This window comes from Mustelus asterias, chromosome 15 (assembly GCF_964213995.1).
Source record: "Mustelus asterias chromosome 15, sMusAst1.hap1.1, whole genome shotgun sequence".
Classification (NCBI taxonomy): domain Eukaryota; kingdom Metazoa; phylum Chordata; class Chondrichthyes; order Carcharhiniformes; family Triakidae; genus Mustelus; species Mustelus asterias.
The window spans coordinates 2,987,116-3,008,939 of NC_135815.1; the positions used below are offsets into that span (position 1 = coordinate 2,987,116).

Here is a 21,824-nt window from a genome sequence, read left to right on the forward strand (position 1 = left end):
TTTGAACAGAAGCAAGGGAAGGTGTGAAAGAGGGAGTTCAGGTCGAAGTGGAGAAGAATCCTGAAGGGCATTGGGAACAGAGATTCAGCGAGTCCTTGGGCTGGACGCAAAGACCCCAGTACAGTACCAGGGCCAGTACCATGGAGTGCACTCATTGCGCCATTCCTGATCACCTCCATCCAGCTATTAGACTGCCCATGTGTTTTTAAAGATGGAGGCTTATGTTGCACCACTCACTGTGGACCATCTGAACTGGCATATGTGCTCCCTCCACCCTACTCCTGCAACACCCCCAGCCTTCTGCTTTTGGATGGGACCAGCCACAGAAAGATTCCGGGTTTCACCACTTTAATTGCAGCAAGTTAGCAGTCCCTGCAAAAGCCTCGGGAGAATCCGCAGAACTTCCTGTGGCAGACAGCGCTGCCACCATGTTGTATTATTGGCTTAAATCCAAACATCACAAACACGACACAATGATTGTTAATATAAACGAAGGATTCTTTATTGAAGAATGACAGGATGGCGAGAGCTCTTGCATACACGTGACACCTTCTGATCAACACAGCTCCAGTCATGATATCATGTCACTTTCTGAGGTGATGTATCCCAAACAAGTTACATAGTCAGCAGTATATACATCCGTATTTAAACTACATGCAGCACAAAGCAATATCACAACACACATAACTGCCTCGCTGAGACTCAGCCTCTCACCCAGAGAACCATTCCTCAGGCAGCAGGGAATCGGCTCCTGGGCCCCCGTAACCACATATCTGAGCTTTTCCCTTCCACCCATTACCCTACAAAGGCACCCATATGTGGACCTTGCTCAATCTCCCTCTCTGAAAGGGTCTCACAGTAAATCACAGTAGACCAGGATTCCCCCACAGTGCTCCAAGTCGGATCAGGTGAAATAATTTCGGGAGGGAAAAGGTAAAATTTAACAAAATTAGCCCAAAGACAATCAGTTCACATCGGCAGTTCTGACTGGCTAGGCCACTCTTCCAGTTGGTTCTAGGTTAGCTGAATAATATTGGGGTTTTGGAGATGGGCAGAGATCAGGAACAATAATATTGATATTAATGCCGGATATGGATTGATTTATATTGATATTAATACTGGACTTGTTCACAATTGATATTTATAATAGTGGATATGCCCCTAACTCCCTTAATAAATATAGACAAGCACCCTGGATCGATCCCAGGAATCTAATCGAGAGTAAAACCCCAGAACTCTTAATCTGCGCCTTTCTAATTTCTCCTGAATTTCAGCCATCACTCCCACAAGATCCGCCAAATGATTCCTTGCTCCTACTAACTGCTGAGCACTCAGACTCCTGAGCTAGCTGCCTCGCTGCTGGACATTGTAAGTGGTTCACATTCCTCAGGTAAATCTACCCATTTAATCACCAGTTCTGATGTGGAAGGAATTGTGGCTCTGAGATTTAGCACGGGTTCCATTCGGGAAAACTGTCTCCAACACAGGACCAGAGCAGGGATCTGAATTCTGTATCTCTGCCGTCTGGGCACCGGGAGCAATACCAAGGGTGCCAGCTGTTCCGTACTGGGCATGAACTGCCCACCAGAGGTAAAGTGGCAGCCATCGAGTTATCCCTTCCTGAGCTTGTTTAACATCGTAACCTCCCAGCGGGTCAATACTGTCCAGGACTACCTGCTGATACTGAACCCATTCAATATGTGCGAGGAACCCAGGCCATCCTGCTAGTGCCTCTCTCACCAGCTCATGGAATGGGTTCCATTATCCACAATTGCCCACTCAGTCGCCTCGATTTAGTTCTGAGGCTCAGTTTCATTTCATTCTGCTGGATATTGAGCTCAAGTCCCGCTCCCAAGGCTTGATCAAAGAGAGAATCCCAGCTGACACTCGGGAGAGCAGCACTGAGGGAGTGCGGCATGGTTAGAGGTGCTGTCTTTCAGATAAAGCTGTAAACTGAGAGCCTGTCATCTCGGGAGGGATGTAAAGATCCCACAGTTACTATTTCCAAAGAGGAACAGGGGAGTTCCTATTCATCCCTCTATCATCAACACTAAAGCACATTATCTGGCAATGATGATGTGGTGGCCTCCTGCACTCTAACTTCTGGCTGCATTTCCTAGATTACAACATCGATTCCTTTCTGCGTTTTAACGGTGCTTTGAGATGACCTGAGCATTTATGTGAACTGGCAAATGCTGAGAGTTGTGTCACAGTAAATCCAAAAGGCTGGGTACATGGGTTCAGTGAAGACAGCGTGGAATTGGTGTATGAGGGAGATCTGGTCAGAAACACCATAAAAGGACAAGGTACCGGCCGGGCAGTTCAGATACAAACCAATCTTTTCGAACCTCTCCACCTGCAGCCTGGTTTCTTTGTTGTCGTGCCAGGCTGACACATTATTGTACCAGAATTCAATGCACCACGAGAAATCGTTCCGTCCGAGGATACAGCAATTTTCCGACCCTTTCCTCCTGATCCGCTTGTCAGTAATTCCGATCATGGCATCCCCATCATTCAGTTCCACCTCCCAGTAAAACTGCCCAGTGCTCAAACTCTCCCTGCATAGCACCTGGGTGCACAGGTCAAACCTTTCGGGGCACAGCTCATAATCCTCCGACCTTGGGTAAATGTTGGTCACTCGCCGGTTTCCCTCACTCAGGCACAGCTGCCGTTGGATGGTGTTGGGGTCCAATGTAATCTGATAACAATCTGCAGGAGATACAACACAGCTGGGCTGCTGAGTCTGTTTGGCAAAGGCAGCTGGTACTGGGCTTGCATAACAACATCAAGTGGCATTTATACAGCACCTCTAATGTAGCGAAACGTCCCGAGGTGCTTCACGCAACCAATTGTCAAACAACATACCACACTGAGCCATGTAGAAAAATATTAGCGACATGAAGGCTCAGTGAGAGAGGGAGATTTTACAGGCTATCAAAAAGGAGGATTGAGAGAAGTGGGGAGGTGTTTAGGAAGGGAATTCCAGAGCTTACAGAGAGCTGAACTGATGACAACAAAGGAGACTATCTGGTCATTATCAGATTGATGTTGGTGGGATCTTGCTGTGTGTAAATTGGCTGCCACATTTTCCTACAACAGTGACTACTCTTCAAGTACATCACTGTCTCTAAAGGATGTCCAGTGGAGGTGACAGGCGTTATGAAACTTCTTCCCACTCAAGAACATGGCCCCAACAAGCTGAGTAAGGATTGCAGTGAGGGAGAGGTTTCTGAAGTGTCTCAGATATAGTTAACTATATAGGGTGTATTGGAGGTCTATACCGGTAATGTATCGCTCTGTAAATAAATCTTCACCAAGTAAAGATTGGTTTCAATTTCATCCTTCATCAACTCGATATCAGGAGGATATTAGAGATTTTCAGGACAAGGTGGTAGACGTTGAGGTTCAAAGTGGCCTCATTAGGGCGGAGAAAGCACTCCTGCTTCTCTTGGCCTCAATGTGACCTGGGCTCCTCACAGCGACAGCCTTCTTCACTGTTACATTTCACTGGCAGTAGCCATGATTGGGTTTGATCTGTGCATCTCGATGACAAAGTGGGACTTAGGTCCAAGCTGTGTCAGTAGCCCCAATCCTTAAACCTGTCCCCTCCCTGCCCTGGTTGCCTCAGCACACCACATACCTTCCCTTTCACCCAGCGGTTAAAATGGCAGAGCTGGGGCAGAGCTGGACAGGGCTGGACAGGGCTGGACAGGGTTGGGCAGGGCTGGGGCAGGGCTGGGCAGGGCTGGACAGAGCTGGACAGGGCTGGACAGGGCTGGACAGGGCTGGGCAGGGCTGGGCAGGGCTGGACAGGGCTGGGCAGGGCTGGGCAGGGCTGGACAGGGCTGGACAGGGCTGGGCAGGGTTGGGCAGGGTTGGGCAGGGCTGGACAGGGCTGAGCAGGGCTGGACAGAGCTGGACAGGGCTGGGCAGGGCTGGGGCAGGGCTGGGCAGGGCTGGACAGGGCTGGACAGGGCTGGACAGGGCTGGACAGAGCTGGACAGGGCTGGACAGGGCTGGACAGGGCTGGGGCAGGGCTGGGCAGGGCTGGACAGGGCTGGACAGGGCTGGGGCAGGGCTGGGCAGGGCTGGACAGAGCTGGACAGGGCTGGGCAGGGCTGGGGCAGGGCTGGGCAGTGTTGGACAGAGCTGGACAGGGCTGGGCAGGGCTGGACAGTGTTGGACAGAGCCGGACAGGGCTGGACAGGGCTGGGCAGGGCTGGACAGGGCTGGGCAGGGCTGGGCAGGGTTGGGCAGGGTTGGGCAGGGCTGGACAGGGCTGGGCAGGGCTGGGCAGGGCTGGGCCGGGCTGGGCAGGGCTGGGCAGGGTTGGGCAGGGTTGGGCAGGGCTGGACAGGGCTGGGCAGGGCTGGGCAGAGCTGGACAGGGCTGGGCAGGGCTGGGCAGAGCTGGACAGTGTTGGACAGAGCCGGACAGGGCTGGGCAGGGCTGGTGGTGTCCCTGAATACAGCAGCTAAACATGGCTTGCACTATTATAACCTTGTCCCTCTCCTCACCTCTCCTGTTCCCATGATGGATAGAGTTAAAATCGGGGTTATATAAACTCCAATATCAGCAACGTAAAAATAAAATACTGCGGATACTGGAAATCACAAATAAATACAGAAAATTCTGGAAATGCTCAGCAGTCAGGAACATTTATGGAAAGAGAAGCAGAAGAATTGGGCGGAACGGTAGCACAGTGGTTAGCACTGCTGCTTCACAGCTCCAGGGTCCCGGGTTCGATTCCTGGCTTGGGTCACTGTCTGTGTGGAGTTTGCACATTCTCCTCGTGTCTGCGTGGGTTTCCTCCGGGGGCTCCGGTTTCCTCCCACAGTCCAAAGATGTGCGGGTTAGGTTGATTGGCTCGGTTAAAAATTGCCCCTTAGAGTCCGTAAATTCGAGGGATTAGTGGGTAAAATGTGTGGGGGTAGGGCCTGGGTGGGATTGTGGTCGGTGCAGACTCGATGGGCCGAATGGCCTCCTTCTGCACTGTAGGGATTCTATGATTCTATGAAGAATTAACATTTCTGGTTGAAACAACAAGTCAATGATCTAAACATAAGAACATAAGAAATAGGAGCAGGAGTAGGCCATCTAGCCCCTCGAGCCTGCCCCGCCATTTAATAAGATCATGGCTGATCTGACGTGGATCAGTACCACTTACCCGCCTGATCCCCATAACCCTTAATTCCCTTACCGCTCAGGAATCCATCCATCTGCGCTTTAAACATATTCAGCGAGGTAGCCTCCACCACCTCAGTGGGCAGAGAATTCCAGAGATTCACCACCCTCTGGGAGAAGAAGTTCCTCCTCAACTCTGTCTTAAACCGACCCCCCTTTATTTTGAGGCTGTGTCCTCTAGTTTTAACTTCCTTACTAAGTGGAAAGAATCTCTCCGCCTCCACCCTATCCAGCCCCCGCATTATCTTATAAGTCTCCATAAGATCCCCCCTCATCCTTCTAAACTCCAACGAGTACAAACCCAATCTCCTCAGCCTCTCCTCATAATCCAAACCCCTCATCTCCGGTATCAACCTGGTGAACCTTCTCTGCACTCCCTCCAATGCCAATATATCCTTCCTCATATAAGGGGACCAATACTGCACACAGTATTCCAGCTGCGGCCTCACCAATGCCCTGTACAGATGCATCAAGACATCCCTGCTTTTATATTCTATCCCCCTCGCAATATAGGCCAACATCCCATTTGCCTTCTTGATCACCTGTTGTACCTGCAGACTGGGCTTTTGCGTCTCATGCACAAGGACCCCCAGGTCCTTGTGCATGAGACGCAAACCTCAGTTTCTTTCTCCACAGATGCTGTCAGACGTCCTGAGTGTTTCCAGCATTTTGTGCTTTTATTTCCCTCAGAGCCAAGTGATGCCTTTGCTCCTGTATTTATCTCAAAGCTCTTGTTTCACACAGATGAATCTCCGGGGTTCCAGCAGACTCCATGGGGCCACTGATCACACATTTAACCCTCTTTACCTCCCAGTCCCTGTTGTCCCACTCCTTCCTCTGCCTTCACTCTCCCCCACTCCATTGCCTCCCCTACCTCCAAACTCTTTCCCTTTCCATGTCTTACCATCCAACCAACTCTCCACCACATTCCTGTCACCTCTAATCCCCCACTGCACCCTCTCTCCCGTCCCTACTTTCTGCCTCCACCCACCCTGTTCCCAGTTTGGTGTTGGCTGGCTGTTACTCACACGGCAGCAGGTCCTCCCTGTGTCTTGTTTCGGGGGGCATTGGCTGCTCCTCGGGGGCCGCACTGAGGGCAGGCATTGTGCTTCTCTCTTCATCATCTGTGAACACAACCAATGAATAACATCAAGAAATACACAAATTATACCGGGGAATTTTCACCAGCTCTGTCTGAACCAACAGCCGAGAGACTGATAAACTCGACACTGACTTGAGGATTTGAACATCAGGATTTGAAACTCTGGTTCATATTTATTTGATTTTTTTTATTTATTTGAATTATTATTGTCACATGTATTAGCATACAGTGAAAAGTATTGTTTCTTGCGCGCTATACGGACAAAGCATACCGTTCATAGAGAACATAGAAATAGAACATAGAAAACCTACAGCACAAAACAGGCCCTTCGGCCCCACAAGTTGTGCCGAACATATCCCTACCTTTTAGGCCTACTTATAACCCTCCATCCTATTAAGTCCCATGTACTCATCCAGGAGTCTCTTAAAATACCCTATTGAGTTTGCCTCCGCCACCACTGATGGCAGCCGATTCCACTCGCCCACCACCCTCTGTGTGAAAAACTTCCCCTTAACATTTCCCCTGTACCTACCCCCCAGCACCCTAAACCTGTGTCCTCTCGTAGCAGCCATTTCCATCCTGGGAAAAAGCCTCTGAGAGTCCACCCGATCTATGCCTCTCAACATCTTATATACCTCTATTAGGTCTCCTCTCATCCTTCGTCTCTCCAAGGAGAAAAGACCGAGCTCCCTCAGCCTATCCTCATAAGGCATGCCACTCAATCCAGGCAACATCCTTGTAAATCGCTGCTGCACCCTTTCAATCTTTTCCACATCCTTCCTATAGTGAGGCGACCGGAACTGAGCACAGTACTCCAAGTGGGGTCTGACAAGGGTCTTATATAGCTGCATCATTATCCGCGGACTCCTAAACTCAATCCCTCGATTGATGAAGGCCAGCACACCATACGCCTTCTTAACCACCTCCTCCACCTGCGGGGCCGATTTTAGAGTCCTATGGACCTGGACCCCAAGGTCCTTCTGATCCTCTACAGTACTAAGAGTCTTTCCCTTTATATTGTACTCCTTCATCCCATTTGTCCTGCCAAAATGGACCACTACGCATTTATCTAGGTTGAAGTCCATCTGCCACTTCTCTGCCCAGTCTTGCATCCTATCAATGTCCCTCTATAACTTCTGACATCCCTCCAGACTATCCACAACCCCACCAACCTTCGTGTCATTGGCAAACTTACCAACCCATCCCTCCACTCCCTCATCCAGGTCATTTATGAAAATGACAAACAGCAAGGGTCCCAGAACAGATCCCTGGGGCACACCACTGGTGACCGACCTCCATTTAGAAAAAGACCCATCTATAGATGAGAGAGTGCAGAATGCAGTGTTACAGTCACAGCTAGGGTGTAGAGAAGGATCAACTTAATGCAAGGTAAGTCCATTCAAAAGTCTGACAGCAGCAGGGAAGAAGATGTTCTTGAGTCGATTGGTACGTGACCTCAGACTTTTGTATCTTTTTCCCGACGGAAGAAGGTAGAAGAGAGAATGTCCGGGGTGCATGGGGTCCTTAATGATGCTGCTTTGCCGAGGCAGCGGAAAGTGTAGACAGAGTCAATGGATGGGCGGCTGGTTTGCGTGATGGATTGGGCTACATTCGCGACCTTTTGTAGTTCTTTGGGGTCTTGGGCAGTGCAGGATAGATAGCAAGCTGTGATACAACCAGAAAGAATGCTTTCTATGGTGCATCTGTAAAAATTGGTGAGAGTCGTAGCTGACATGCCAAATTTCCTTAGTCTTCTGAGAAAGTAGAGGCATTGGTGGACTTTCTTAACTATGGTGTCAGCATATACCTTTTCTAGTACAGCATCCAGTCTTGTTAACATCAGATTTCCAGCACAGGTACAGCACGGAGTTAGTTACAGAGTAAAGCTCCCTCTACACTGACTCCATCAAACACTCCCAGGACAGGTACAGCACGGGGTTAGTTACAGAGTAAAGCTCCCTCTACACTGACTCCATCAAACACTCCCAGGACAGGTACAGCACGAGGTTAGATACAGAGTAAAGCTCCCTCTACACTGTCCCCATCAAACACTCCCAGGGCAGGTACAGCACGGGGTTAGTTACAGAGTAAAGCTCCCTCTACACTGACTCCATCAAACACTCCCAGGACAGGTACAGCACGGAGTTAGATACAGAATAAAGCTCCCTCTACACTGTCCCCCATCAAACAGGTACAGCATGGAGTTGAAACTGGTGCAATTTTTACTTTATACTTTAAGAGGGACAGGTAAGCTTCATTCTTCCCATCTTAATGGCTTCTCTGAATGAGAATTTCAGGGTGACAGTTAATACAGGATAGTGAGCAAGGTTGGCTCTGGATATTAACTGGATTTGTAGAACCCAGATAAAGGCAAAATACTGCGGATGCTAGAATCTGAAACAACGACAGAGAATGCTGGAAAATCTCAGCAGGACTGACAGCATCTGCGGAGAGAGAATAGAGCCAATGTTTCGAGTCTGGATAACCCTTCTCACCTCTGATGAAGGGTCATCCAGATTTAAAACGTTGGCTCTATTCTCTCTCCATAGAGGCTGTCAGACTGCTGAGATTTTCCAGCATTTTCCGTTCTTGTTCCTTAACGCGCAGGTGACTGACCTGTGGAGACGACATTCTCCAGATTCTTCATCCATGCAGATTGGAAATGCTCTTTGATAAGAGTCGACAATCTTGCAACAGCCTGCTCAACTTTGCCAAGTTTTGTTTCCAGTCCGATGGTTGAAGATGGTGAGCTGGGATTCTCAGTGATTTCATTAAAATTCAGGTATTCCTGCGAATGATGGGAAGGTCAGAAATGTTAAAATGTAGCTCGAGTCAGTAATCTGTACCAAATTATCAAAGCTACTTGCTGCACAGCTGCCCATTTGAATAAAACACACAGAACCTGTGTACATGCAAAGGACTTCCTGAACAATAAACTTCCTGAATCATAGAATCCCGACAGCACAGAAAGAGGCCATTCGGCCCATTGAGTCTGCACCAACCACAATCCCACCTCGGCCCCATCCCCACAACCCCACGTATTTACCCTAGTTAATCCCCCTGTCACTAAAGGGCAATTTAGCACGGCCAATCCACCTAACCCGCTCATCTTTGGACTGTGGGAGGAAACCAGAGCATCCAGAGAAAACCCACGCAGACACGGGGAAAACTTGCAAACTCCACACAGACAGTGACCCAAGTCGGGAATTGAACCCAGGTCCCTAGCGCTGTGAGGCAGCAGTGCTAACCACTGTGCCACCCAGAGATTAAAGGGCACAAGCCCAACCACCCCAGCCAGACCTCAACGTATGATGGAAGAGAGAGACTCGCAGCTCAGAAGCCATGTGTCCTGATAATATTTGCTGGAATGATAGGATGGCTGGTGACACTAATGCACGCCTGGTGCAGATGGAGGTCCTCATGAACTGACAAAGTTGTGGCGAGTTTTCATATGGAGCAGTAATCCAGTGGTGTAGTAATAGATTTTTATCACAATAGGACTCACTGCATGGCCACAAGCTGTTAAAATTACCTACCCAACCAACAGTTTTCTGTAGCTGCTTTCGTGATAGCGCACTTATCTTAGAGTCAGGGTGGATTCAAACCTCATTTTCCACTGGGAGATATGAAGCCGACATTCCAGTGTGCTACTGAGGGAATGCAACACTGCCTGAGGTGTAACCTACATCCCAACAATTTGAAAGTACTTCATTGGCTGTGGGAGGCATATTCTTTTTGAGTTATTATCTTTTATGAATTATTCTCGAAATGATTGGTTTGATCATTTATCTGATCAAGAACCTCACCACCGCTTTGATCTGAGAACGTTCTAAGCAGCCATTTCCTGTCTCAGAGGAGTGTTCCGCCCTTTCGTTTCTTCAAATGCTGCCATTTCCCTTTGAACTCCGTCACTCAGCCTAAGCTGTCAAGGCTGATCACTCTGAAATTTTGGAGGTTTTGATGTGGGGGTAATTTCAGCGCAGTGGGAGCAGATGGCAAGAACTTTCACCCTACTTGCCAGCATTAAGAAGTCCTGAAAAAAACAGGCTTTGCCCTATCCTTGTAACCCCACATATTTACCCCGCTAATCCCCCTAACCCTCTCATCCTCGGACACTCGGGCAATTTAGCATATCCAATCAGCCTAACCTGCACATCTTTGGAGACTGAGGAAAGCGGAGCACCCGGAGGAAACCCATGCAGACATGGGGAGAGCGTGCAAACTCCACACAGGCGGTGACCCGAGGCCGGAATTGAACCTGGGTCCCTGACGCTGTGAGGGAGCAGTGCTAACCATTGTGCCATCGTGCCGTGACAATCAACAATGGTTTCACAGTCACCAGTAGACTTTTAATTCCAGATTTTTATTGAATTCAAATTTCACCATCTGTCGTGGTGGGATTCAAACCTGGGTCCCCAGATCATTACCCTGGGTCTCTGGATTACCAGAGCATTATCTGAGACAATGTACACGGAACTGGATTAAAATAAAATCAAAATGAAATTGCTTATTTACAAGATCCAAGTGGAATCCCTACAGTTCAGTAAGAAACTCACAGTCAATAACAACACATCCCACCTCTGCTGCACCCACACACTCCATCAACAAGAGCCCTCTCCCCAGCCACCCTGCCTCTGGTCCTGCCCCTCTCACCTGTGAGATGCAGATGCTGTCATTGGACTTGGACAAAGCTTCCAGACGCACCTTCTCGTGTCTCAGCTCTGTCCACTTCTGCTCCAGTGCCTTCTGGGCAGCTTCAGCGTGGTTAAGCTCAGCACGCTGCTCCCTCTCTATAAACGCCATAGCCTCACTCTGGGCTTTCTCGACCGCTCGCAGTAACTCTGTGAATTTACTTAGAGCATTACTCTTTACTCTTTGGGCAGATTCCTACAGAGGACAAGAATAGAACATTACATTAACCCCTCATGCCGTGTGTATTGTGAACACTGGGAGCACAGTACTGGGATGGACAACTGTGCTCAGTCCAAGTCCCAGTCTGAGGAAGGAGAGTGAACTGACCCACAGGGAGACAGGTTAGACCAGAGTCACCTATAGCCACACAACTCCCAGCCACAGCTCATTAACCCAGCCATCCCAGGGTGTAACACCCCCGTCACCCTCCCAGTCAGTGTAACACCCCCGTCACCCTCCCAGTCAGTGTAACACCCCATCACCCTCCCAGGGTGTAACACCCCCCATCACCCTCCCAGGGTGTAATGCTCCCCTCACCCCAACATGGCCAATCAGTATCACTTGCTTTCAACAACGAGTCACTCCCCTCCCCTCCTCCTCTCCCTGACTCACTCTCTTTCCCCCACCCCCATCCCCCCAGTCAGTACCGGTCACTTTCGACAATTAGACATCCCCCTTTCCACCCCTCCCAGTTGTCCCCATTCAGTGTCACCCCCTCCCCCACTCCAATGTCACTCACATTTCCTCATCTTTGTCACTCTCTCATTGTCTCTGCCAACAGCCCCCCCCACCCTCCCCCCCCCCCCCCACCGAGATGGTGGGGAGGATGATGTTGATGGGGCAGAGTGCACTATCCTCTTCTCTGCTCTCATCAGTTTACCCGGTTGAAGGTTTCCGACCTGGGATCAGACGGATGGATTTACGAGACCGAGTCTCCGCCCTCACCTGGATGCAGTCAATGTTTTGTTTCCATTTTGCAATCGTATCGGCTGTGATCTGTAGGTGTTCCTGCAATTCCATTTTCCGCGCTGTGATTAATTTCTGTGCAAAAAATAGAAAATAACTCAGGTGTTGTCTGTCTGTCACCCCCTCAGCGGAATGCCCTCACTCCTCCCCACAATTCTCACTCCTCTCCCCAATCCTCCCCTTGTCCCCTCAATCCCCACTCCTGCCCTTAATCCTCACTCATCCCCTCAATCCCCACTCCTCCCCTCAATCCTCACTCTTCTCCTCAATCCTCCCCTCATCCCCTCAATCCCCACTCGTCCCCTCACTCCCCACTCCTCCCCTCAATCCCGACTCCTCCCCGCAATCCTCATTCCTCCCCTCACTCCCACTCCTCCCCTCAATCCCCACTCCTCCCTCAATCCTCACTCCTCCCCTCAATCCCATCTTCCCCTCAATCCCTACTCCTCCCCTCAATCCTCACTCTTCCCCTCAATCCTCACTCCTCCCCATAATCCTCACTCCTCCCCATAATCCTCATTCCTCCCCTCAATCCCCACTCCTCCCCTCAATCCCCACTCCTCCCCTCAATCCCCACTCCTCCCCTCAATCCCCACTCCTCCCCTCACTCCCCACTCCTCCCCTCACTTCCCACTCCTCCCCTCAATCCCCACTCCTCCCCTCAATCCCCACTCCTCCCCTCAATCCCCACTCCTCCCCTCAATCCCCACTCCTCCCCTCAATCCCCACTCCTCCCCTCAATCCCCACTCCTCCCCACAATCCTCACTCCTCCCTCAATCCTCACTCCTCCCCTCAATCCCCACTCCTCCCCTCAATCCCCACTCCTCCCCTCAATCCTCACTCTTCCCCTCAATCCTCACTCCTCCCCTCACTCCCCACTCCTCCCCTCAATCCCCACTCCTGCCCTCAATCCTCACTCCTCCCCTCAATCCCATCCTCCCCTCACTCCCCACTCCTGCCCTCAATCCTCACTCCTCCCCTCAATCCCATCCTCCCCTCAATCCTCACTCCTCCCCTCAATCCCCACTCCTCCCCTCAATCCTCACTCTTCCCCTCAATCCTCACTCCTCCCCATAATCCTCACTCCTCCCCATAATCTCCACTCCTCCCCTCAATCCCCACTCCTCCCCTCAATCCTCACTCCTCCCCTCAATCCCCACTCCTCCCCTCAATCTCCACTCCTGCCCTCAATCCTCACTCCTCCCCTCAATCCCATCCTCCCCTCAATCCTCACTCCTCCCCTCAATCCCCACTCCTCCCCTCAATCCTCACTCTTCCCCTCAATCCTCACTCTTCCCCTCAATCCTCACTCCTCCCCATAATCCTCACTCCTCCCCATAATCTCCACTCCTCCCCTCAATCCCCACTCCTCCCCTCAATCCTCACTCCTCCCCTCAATCCCCACTCCTCCCCTCAATCTCCACTCCTCCCCTCAATCCTCACCCTCCCCTCAATCCCCACTCCCCCCACAATCCTCACTCCTCCCCTCACTCCCCACCCCCTCACCCACCCCCCCTCAATCCTCACTCCTCCCCTCAATCCTCACTCCTCCCCTCAATCCTCACTCCTCCCCTCACTCCTCACTCCTCCCCTCCAAATCCTCACTCCTCCCCATACCTCATTTCCTCCCCTCACCCCACTCCCCACATCCCCACTCCTCCCCTCAATCCCCACTCCTCCTCTCAACCCCACTCCTCCCCTCAATCCCCACTCCTCCCCTCAATCCCCACTCCTCCCCTCAATCCCCACTCCTCCCCTCAATCCCCACTCCTCCCCTCAATCCCCACTCCTCCCCTCAATCCCCACTCCTCCCCTCAATCCCCACTCCTCCCCTCAATCCCCACTCCTCCCTCAATCCCCACTCCTCCCCTCAATCCCCACTCCTCCCCTCAATCCTCACTCCTCCCCTCAATCCCCACTCCTCCCCTCAATCCCCACTCCTCCCCTCAATCCCCACTCCTCCCCTCAATCCCCACTCCTCCCCACAATCCCCACTCCTCCCCACAATCCTCACTCCTCCCCTCACTCCCCACTCCTCCCCTCAATCCCCACTCCTCCCCTCACTCCCCACTCCTCCCCTCAATCCCCACTCCTGCCCTCAATCCTCACTCCTCCCCTCAATCCCATCCTCCCCTCAATCCCCACTCCTCCCCTCAATCCCCACTCCTCCCCTCAATCCTCACTCTTCCCCTCAATCCTCACTCCTCCCCATAATCTTCACTCCACCCCATAATCCCCACTCCTCCCCTCAATCCCCACTCCTCCCCTCAATCCCATCCTCCCCTCAATCCCCACTCCTCCCCTCAATCCCCACTCCTCCCCTCAATCCTCACTCTTCCCCTCAATCCTCACTCCTCCCCATAATCTTCACTCCACCCCATAATCCCCACTCCTCCCCTCAATCCCCACTCCTCCCCTCAATCCTCACTCCTCCCCTCAATTCCCACTCCTCCCCTCAATCCCCACTCCTCCCCTCAATCCCCACTCCTCCCCTCAATCCCCACTCCTCCCCACAATCCTCACTCCTCCCCTCACTCCCCACTCCTCCCCTCAATCCCCACTCCTCCCCTCAATCCCCACTCCTCCCCTCAATCCCCACTCCTCCCCTCAATCCCCACTCCTCCCCTCAATCCTCATTCCTCCCCTCAATCCTCACTCCTCCCCTCAATCCTCACTCCTCCCCTCAATCCTCACTCCTCCCCTCAATCCTCACTCCTCCCCTCAATCCTCACTCTTCCCCTCAATCCTCACTCCTCCCCATAATCCTCACTCCTCCCCTCAATCCTCATTCCTCCCCTCACTCCTCCCCTCAATCCCCACTCCTACCCTCTCCAGACACTAAAACCACCTCCCTCACATTGGCCCTGACACCAAGGACAAGATCATTGGAATTGGTTGGTGGATAAATACTGATCAAATCTAAAACAATGCCCTTGAATATTCGACATCCATCAGGAAGGACAGCAAGGGACTCGGCTGGAAGCTTCATGTGACAGATACAACACGGCCATTTCCCAGCAGGTGTTGATACAGACAATTCACAGTAACTGAGCCATCAGGCACAATTTCACATTGAGTCACTGAAGGAGATATCAGAACAGCTGAACAAATGTTTGGTCAAAAGGGTAGGTCTTAGAGAGGAGTCTGAAATGAGAAAGGGGAGATGGAAAGTATAAAAACGCCAGGAGTCGGCTGGAAAGGAACCGTGCTTTATTGCACAAAATAAAGTAAAGCAAAAGCCACAGGCCTGTGATGAACACAACAGGTCCCAAACAGGACAATGGAATAATGGACCCACTCAGGGGCCTGCTTTATACAGGGCTCGGTCTACGAGCTCCACCTGGCTGGTTAATTACCAATCCCCAGGGAGCTCATATTCAACGAATCCTACAGAAAGGCCAATCGGTGATTCCCCTGGGGGTTATCACAGAGAGAAAATTTCACAGATGAGGGCAGCTGACCACAGGGCTGTCAATGATGGAGCTATTAAACTGGCTTAGCTGTCCATCACAGGCTGTGTGCAGGATCAGGGCACCCATTCCACCTGGATCACTCTCTCTGTTTCTGCTTTCTCTCCTGAATCTTTCATTGTAACACCAGCGTACCCTGTCCACTCCCCTCACTCTCTCCCCTAACTCCCTCAGAATTTACAGTGCTCTGCAATCTCATGGCTAATCTGAACATTGTGATTAAATATGCCAACCAGGACGCCAATGTTATTTAGTAAAGAGAATATCCACTCCTCGACATCACCCCTGATTCCCCCTCCACACAACATCAAACTATCAGTAACCTCAGATACAGGGAGGTTTCCTATCAACTGTCTCCAACCTCGAACCCCACAAAGCGTCACCGTTTATTTTACCTCCTTCCCAAAATCCACAAACTGAGCTGCTCTGCTCACCTGTTCCTGCTCCACACTGATGTGATTTCTGCCCAACTCTCCCGTTGTCCGGTCTCTTTCCATCTATTCTGTGATTCTTCTGACGGTTTTTGTCATGTTTCCAGTTTGCTGGGCCTAATTGTCTCCTCGTTATCGTAGACTTCCAACCCCTCCACATCTCCATTCTCCACCAGTACAGTCTGAGGGCTCTCTGCTTCTCCCTAACAGAGGTCCAGCCAGTCCCCATCATCCACGTCCTTCTCCACCTGTCTGAATGTGTTCTCTCTCTGAACAACTTCTCAACTTCTCCTTCAACTTCACTCACTGCCTCCAGATAGAAGGTGTTGTTATGGGAACCTGTTATACTAGTGAATACTAGTTATGTCTGCTTTCTCATGGGCTATGTGCTACATTTCTTGTTCTAGTTTTACTGAGGTCTCCTGATTCCCCTTCCTTTCACTATACTCCGTGTTCTCTCCCTGAACTGGAATATTTCATCATTTCCACCCCTCTCCCACCTTGACTCTGCCAATCTCCAAATTCCTTTTCCTTCCTTGACTTCCCTGTGTCTATTTCTGGAGACAGGCTGTAACTGAGTATTCCGTATAGTCCCAGAGACTTGCCACCCCCACAGCTATCTGGCCGACACACCCTCACACGCTGCTTCCAGTCCATTCTCCCAGTTTCTCAGTCTCTGGTCTGACAATGTCACCTTCCAGACCTATGAAAACATCACAAGGTATTTGATGGAGAGTGTTATCCAGAGAAATGCACATTGACCCGCTCAGGAGATATTAACAGCTGATTAAAAACGTGGTCAAAGAAGCTGGACTTACAGAATGCTTAAAGGAAGATAGAATGCTGGAGAAATGAAGAATTTGGGGAGGGTTTTCCAGAATTAGAGACTAGACAGCTACTAATGGTGTGGCAATAAAAATTGTCAATGTATCACACTGGCACCGTACCACACTGGCACTATACTGTACTGGCACTGTATTGCACTGGCACTGTATTGCACTGGCACTGTATCACACTGACACTGTACCACACTGGCACTGTACCACACTGGCACTGTATCACACTGACACTGTACCACACTGGCACTGTATCACACTGGCACTGTATCACACTGGCACTGTACTGCACTGGCACTGTACCGCACTGACGCTGTATCACACTGGTACTGTACCACCCTGGTACTGTACCACCCTGGCATTGCATTGCACTGGCACTGTACCACATTGACATTGTACCACATTGGCACTGTACTGCACTGACACTGTTCCACACTGGCACTACCACTGTTGCACACGGGCATTGTACCATACTGGCACTGTATCACACTAACACTGTACCGCAATGGCACTGTAGCATACTGGAACTGTATCATACTGGCAATATATTACACTAGCACTGTACCAGACTGGCACTGCAGCATACTGGCACTGTACCACATTGGCACTGTTTTGTACTGGCACTGTATCGCACTGGCACCGTACCACACTGACATTGTTCCAAACTGGCGGTGTACCACATTGGCACTGCATCATACTGGCACTGTACCATCCTGGCACTGTACCACACTGGCACTGTATTGCACTGGCACTGTGCTACAGTGGCACTGTGCAGTACTGGCACACGTGATTGAGTGCTTCTTGTCTCAGGATGGTTTGTACCTGCATCTCAAAATCATTTTGATCCAGTCAATGAGATAATGCAGTCCCTGCACTCCCTGTTCAATTCCGCAAATAGAATCCACTCACTCACAAGCTGCCACAAATCTGCAGAGTTTAGTGACACAAACAGGAAAATGGGCTTTCTGTAATTCGCAACATCTATAAACTTTTACCGGCAGTCAGTAATCATCCACTACCCAAGGTCCTAGTGCCCACGGTCCGAGTGCTCACGTCAGACTATCCAGAGTGAATGTACTTTGCTTCATCAAGTTTCCCCCTCACTTCAACATCGAGGGACAGATTCCCCCAAACAGGCTGGACTCTCTCCCCAAATAATCACCACTTTTATTTCCCTTTCCTTGTCCCTAATCCAGCCTCCCCGATCCCAAATCCATCTCCCTCTCCTGAACCCAAACTCCTTGATGCCAAATCTATGTCTATCTCCCTGATCCCAGATCCCTCTCTCTCTTTCTCACCCCTCTTCCTCTCTCGCCCCATGTACTCCCCGTGTTGGAGATCTCTACTGGCTCCCAAAAATACATAAGAAAAAGCAGAGACTGATAGCCAAGTTCCGCACACATGAGGACGGCCTCAACCGGGATCTTGGGTTCATGTCACACTACATGTCACCTCCACCATTTGCCTGGGTTTGTAAAATCCTACTAACTGTCCTGGCTTAAAACAATTTACACCTCTTTAACCTGTGCTTAACCCTCTCTCCACCCACGTTGTCTGAATCTGTAAAGATCTGATTACCTGTAAAGACTCGCATTCCAACCATTACCTTGCAATTGAGTTTGTGTCTATATATTGTGTCCAAAGATGTGCGGGTTAGGTTGATTGGCCATGCTAAAATTGCCCCTTAGTGTCCTGATTTGTGTAGATTAGAGGGATTAGCGGGTAAAATATGTAGGGATATGGGGGTAGGGCCTGGGTGGGATTGTGGTCGCTGCAGACTCGATGGGCCGAATGGCCTCTTTCTGCACTGTAGGGTTTCTATGATTTATATGATATGCCCTGTTTGTGAACCGAACTCTTCAGTCATCTGATGAAGGAGCAATGCTCCGAAAGCTCGTGCTACCAAATAAACCTGTTGGACTTTAACCTGGTGTTGTGAAACTTCTTACTGTCTCTCCCAGATCCCTCTCTCCCCTCTCCCTGTCCCTCTCTGGTACCCCTTTCCCTCCCCCTCTATGCTTTCCCCTTTCCTCCCCTTTCTTCCTCTCTCTCTCTTTCCTTCTCCCAGGTCCCTCTCCTCTGTCCCTCTCTCCCCCCTCCCTCTCCCAGATCTCCCTTTCGCTCCTCCCGCTCTCCTCGATCTCCCCTTCTCCCAGACCCCTCTCCCTCATCCCTCTCTCTCTTACCCTCTCCCTCCACTTTCTCCCTCTTTCCCTCCCTCTCTGTCTCTCCCAAATCCCTCCCTCTCCCAAATCCCTCTCCCCCAGCCCTTTCCTCCCCCTCTCCCCAGCCCCTCCCCCCTCTTACTCCCCCACCCCCTCCCTCGCCCTCCCTCCTCCCTTACCCTCTCCCCGCCCCCCGCTCCTACCTGCCTGCTGGCAGCCTCCTGGTCCACGGTGGTGATGTGGTGCCCGCGGTGCTCACTCAGGGCACACACCCAGCACAGGCAGCGGCTGTCGGTGCGGCAGAAAGACTCCAGTGGCTTCCTGTGCTGGGGGCAGCGGCGCTGCCAGAGGTTGGGGACGGGCTGGGTGAGGCGGTGCTCCCGGAAAGCCGGGCTGTCCAGGTGCGGGGCCAGGTGGCTCTCGCAGTAGGAGGTCAGGCACACCAGGCAGGAGCTGACCGCTCGCAGCCGCTCCTCCGGGGGGCACGAGTCACACGGCACGTCCCGGGGGCCGGCCAGGGGCTGGGAGCTGCTGCTGCCCGCCTGCCTCTGCAGGAAAGCCTCCACGATGTGGCACAGCACTGTGTTGGGGTGCAGGCAGGGCCGGGGGCTGAAGCTCCTGCGGCAGTGTGGGCAGCTGTACAGCCCGGGGCCCGCCTGTTGCTGCTCCCAGTTCTTGCTGATACAATCCTTGCAGAAGCTGTGCCCACACGGCAGGGTGGCAGGGGCAGTGAAATAGTCCAGGCAGATGGTACAGGTCAGACTGTCTTCAGCCAGCTTCACCGTGGCCATTCTCCAGCCCCTCAGCCCCACTCTCCAGCACTTCACAGAAAGGGAAAGTGAAACTTTCAGCCCCTTTAACAAGAAATGACTCAAAATGAAACTGTGAATTCCTCCCCACAGAACCCACCCCATCCAGCTTTCTCTGAACTAAACCCTGTGTCACAGTGAGGACAGACGCCCGCCCCCCAGCCCCCCCGAATCCCTGTACTAAACAAGATTCACTTCCGACACCACCCGCCCCCCCCCCCCCAACCCCCGTGCCCTTTGAAATGCACCATTGAATTGTTACAAAGGGAGGTCCCACCACACCAGGTTACAGTGTCACCTCTCAGCTTGTCCATCCCAGTCCAACACTGGCACTTCCATATCATTGAATTATTACAGCACAGGAGGAGGCCATTCGGCCCCTTCAATCTGTGCCAGCTCCCTGCAAGGACAGTTTAACTTGTTCCACTCCCCAGCCCCTTTCCAGTCAACATTGCAAACTCTTCAGCTCATTATTCAATTCCATTTCACCAGCTGCCATTGAATCTGTCTCCACCACACTCTCAGACAGTACATTCCAGATCCGAACCACTCGCTGTGTGAATCTGTCTCCACCACACTCTCAGACAGTGCATTCCAGATCCTAATCACTCGCTGTGTGAATCTGTCTCCACCACACTCTCAGACAGTACATTCCAGATCCTAACCACTCGCTGTGTGAATCTGTCTCCACCACACTCTCAGACAGTACATTCCAGATCCTAACCTCTCGCTGTGTGAATCTGTCTCCTCCACACTCTCAGACAGTACATTCCAGATCCTAACCTCTCGCTGTGTGAATCTGTCTCCACCACACTCTCAGACAGTACATTCCAGATCCTGATGACTTACTGATTTAAAGGGCCAGAATTTCTGGCCATGCTCATCCCAAAACCGGAAAATTTCGCTCAAGGTCAGTGGACCTCTTCATGGTCCGCCCGCCACCCCCCCCCCCTCTCCCCCCCACCCGCCCGCTACAATTCCTGTGGCAGGCGGGATGGGAAAATTCTCCCAAAAATCTTTCCCCTCATGTTATCACCCCTTATTTTGCTAGTTACCTGTGCCCTCTGGTCTCGATCCTCCCACAAATGGAAACAGTTTCTCCCTATCCACTCTGTCCAGACCCCTCATGATGACGAATACCTTGATCAAATCTCATCTCAATATTCTTCCCCCCCCCTCCTCCCCCCTTCCCCCCCCCCCTCCTCCCCCCCTTCCCCCAAAGGAAAACAATCCTAACTTCTCAATCTATCTTCATAACTGAAGTTCCTCATCCCTAGAACAATTCCCTGAAGCTTTTCCGCACTCTCTCCAATGCTTTCACATCTTTGCTAAAGTACGGTACTCTGAACTGGACACAAACTTCAGCTGAGGCCAAAGCAAAGGATTTTAAATTTTCATTCATGAGATCTGGGCATCATTGGCTAGGCCAGCATTTATTGTCCAAGGGGTAGGCAGCACACCTCGTGGAAGTCACACGGATGATCCCAGGAATGGTAGGCCTGACATACGATGAACGTCTGAGGATCGTGGGATTATATTCATTGGAGTTTAGGAGGTTGAGGGGAGATCTGATAGAAACTTACAAGATAATGAACAGCTTAGATAGGATGGACATAGGGAAGTTGTTTCCATTAACAGGGGAGACTAGGACGCGGGGGCACAGCCTTAGAATAAAAGGGAGTCACTTTAGAACAGAGATGAGGAGAAATTTCTTCAGCCAGAGAGTGGTGGGTCTGTGGAATTCATTGCCACAGAGGGCTGTGGAGGCCGAGACGTTGAGCGTCTTCAAGACAGAAATTGATAAATTCTTGATTTCTCGAGGAATTAAGGGCTATGGGGAGAGAGCGGGTAAATGGAGTTGAAATCAACCATGATTGAATGGTGGAGTGGACTCGATGGGCCGAATGGCCTTACTTCCGCTCCTATGTCTTATGGTCTTATGGTCGTAAGTTAGCAAACTGACCATCAGTCAGAGATATAGCTATCACTTCTTGACAATATAACATGCACAAGTTTTAATTGGATATTATACCCTTATGTATGCATGATGTAGCCTTAACTATGATTAGTCAGTGTTAGCACTGATTGACTGAGTGGCACAAGGTGCTTGCGGGTGATTCAATCACCTGCTACAATGCTGCTACAATGCTCATGCTGATCAGTCTGTA

General features: G+C 51.1%; 1 protein-coding gene across 2 annotated transcripts; it reads right to left on the minus strand.

Annotated features, from left to right (window-relative positions):
• Window positions 1-478: 478 nt before the first annotated feature.
• LOC144504271 (tripartite motif-containing protein 16-like) lies at window positions 479-19,792 on the minus strand. 2 transcript variants are annotated; one of them, XM_078229367.1, is made up of 6 exons: window positions 19,051-19,792; window positions 11,924-12,019; window positions 10,940-11,173; window positions 8,903-9,074; window positions 6,213-6,308; window positions 479-2,709 (listed from the first exon to the last, which is right to left on the minus strand). In XM_078229367.1, exons 1-6 carry the CDS (start codon window positions 19,759-19,761, stop codon window positions 2,177-2,179), a joined length of 1,842 nt encoding a protein of 613 aa, XP_078085493.1. In that variant the 5' UTR covers window positions 19,762-19,792; the 3' UTR covers window positions 479-2,176. The 2 variants fall into 2 exon arrangements, with proteins under 2 accessions (XP_078085493.1, XP_078085494.1); XM_078229368.1 differs by having other exon boundaries at window positions 485-2,709; window positions 10,991-11,173; window positions 19,051-19,679.
• Window positions 19,793-21,824: the final 2,032 nt, after the last annotated feature.

Coding starts and splice junctions, on each gene's coding strand:
- LOC144504271 (XM_078229367.1), bottom strand. CDS start 19,761: ATGGGGTGGGTTCTGTGGGGAGGAATTCACAGTTTCATTTTGAGTCAT. Junction 11,174..11,923: donor AAAACATTGACTGCATCCAG/GTGAGGGCGGAG, acceptor TGTCCTCTGTAG/GAATCTGCCCAAAGAGTAAA. Junction 6,309..8,902: donor GGAGAATGTCGTCTCCACAG/GTCAGTCACCTG, acceptor TTGTGTTCACAG/ATGATGAAGAGAGAAGCACA.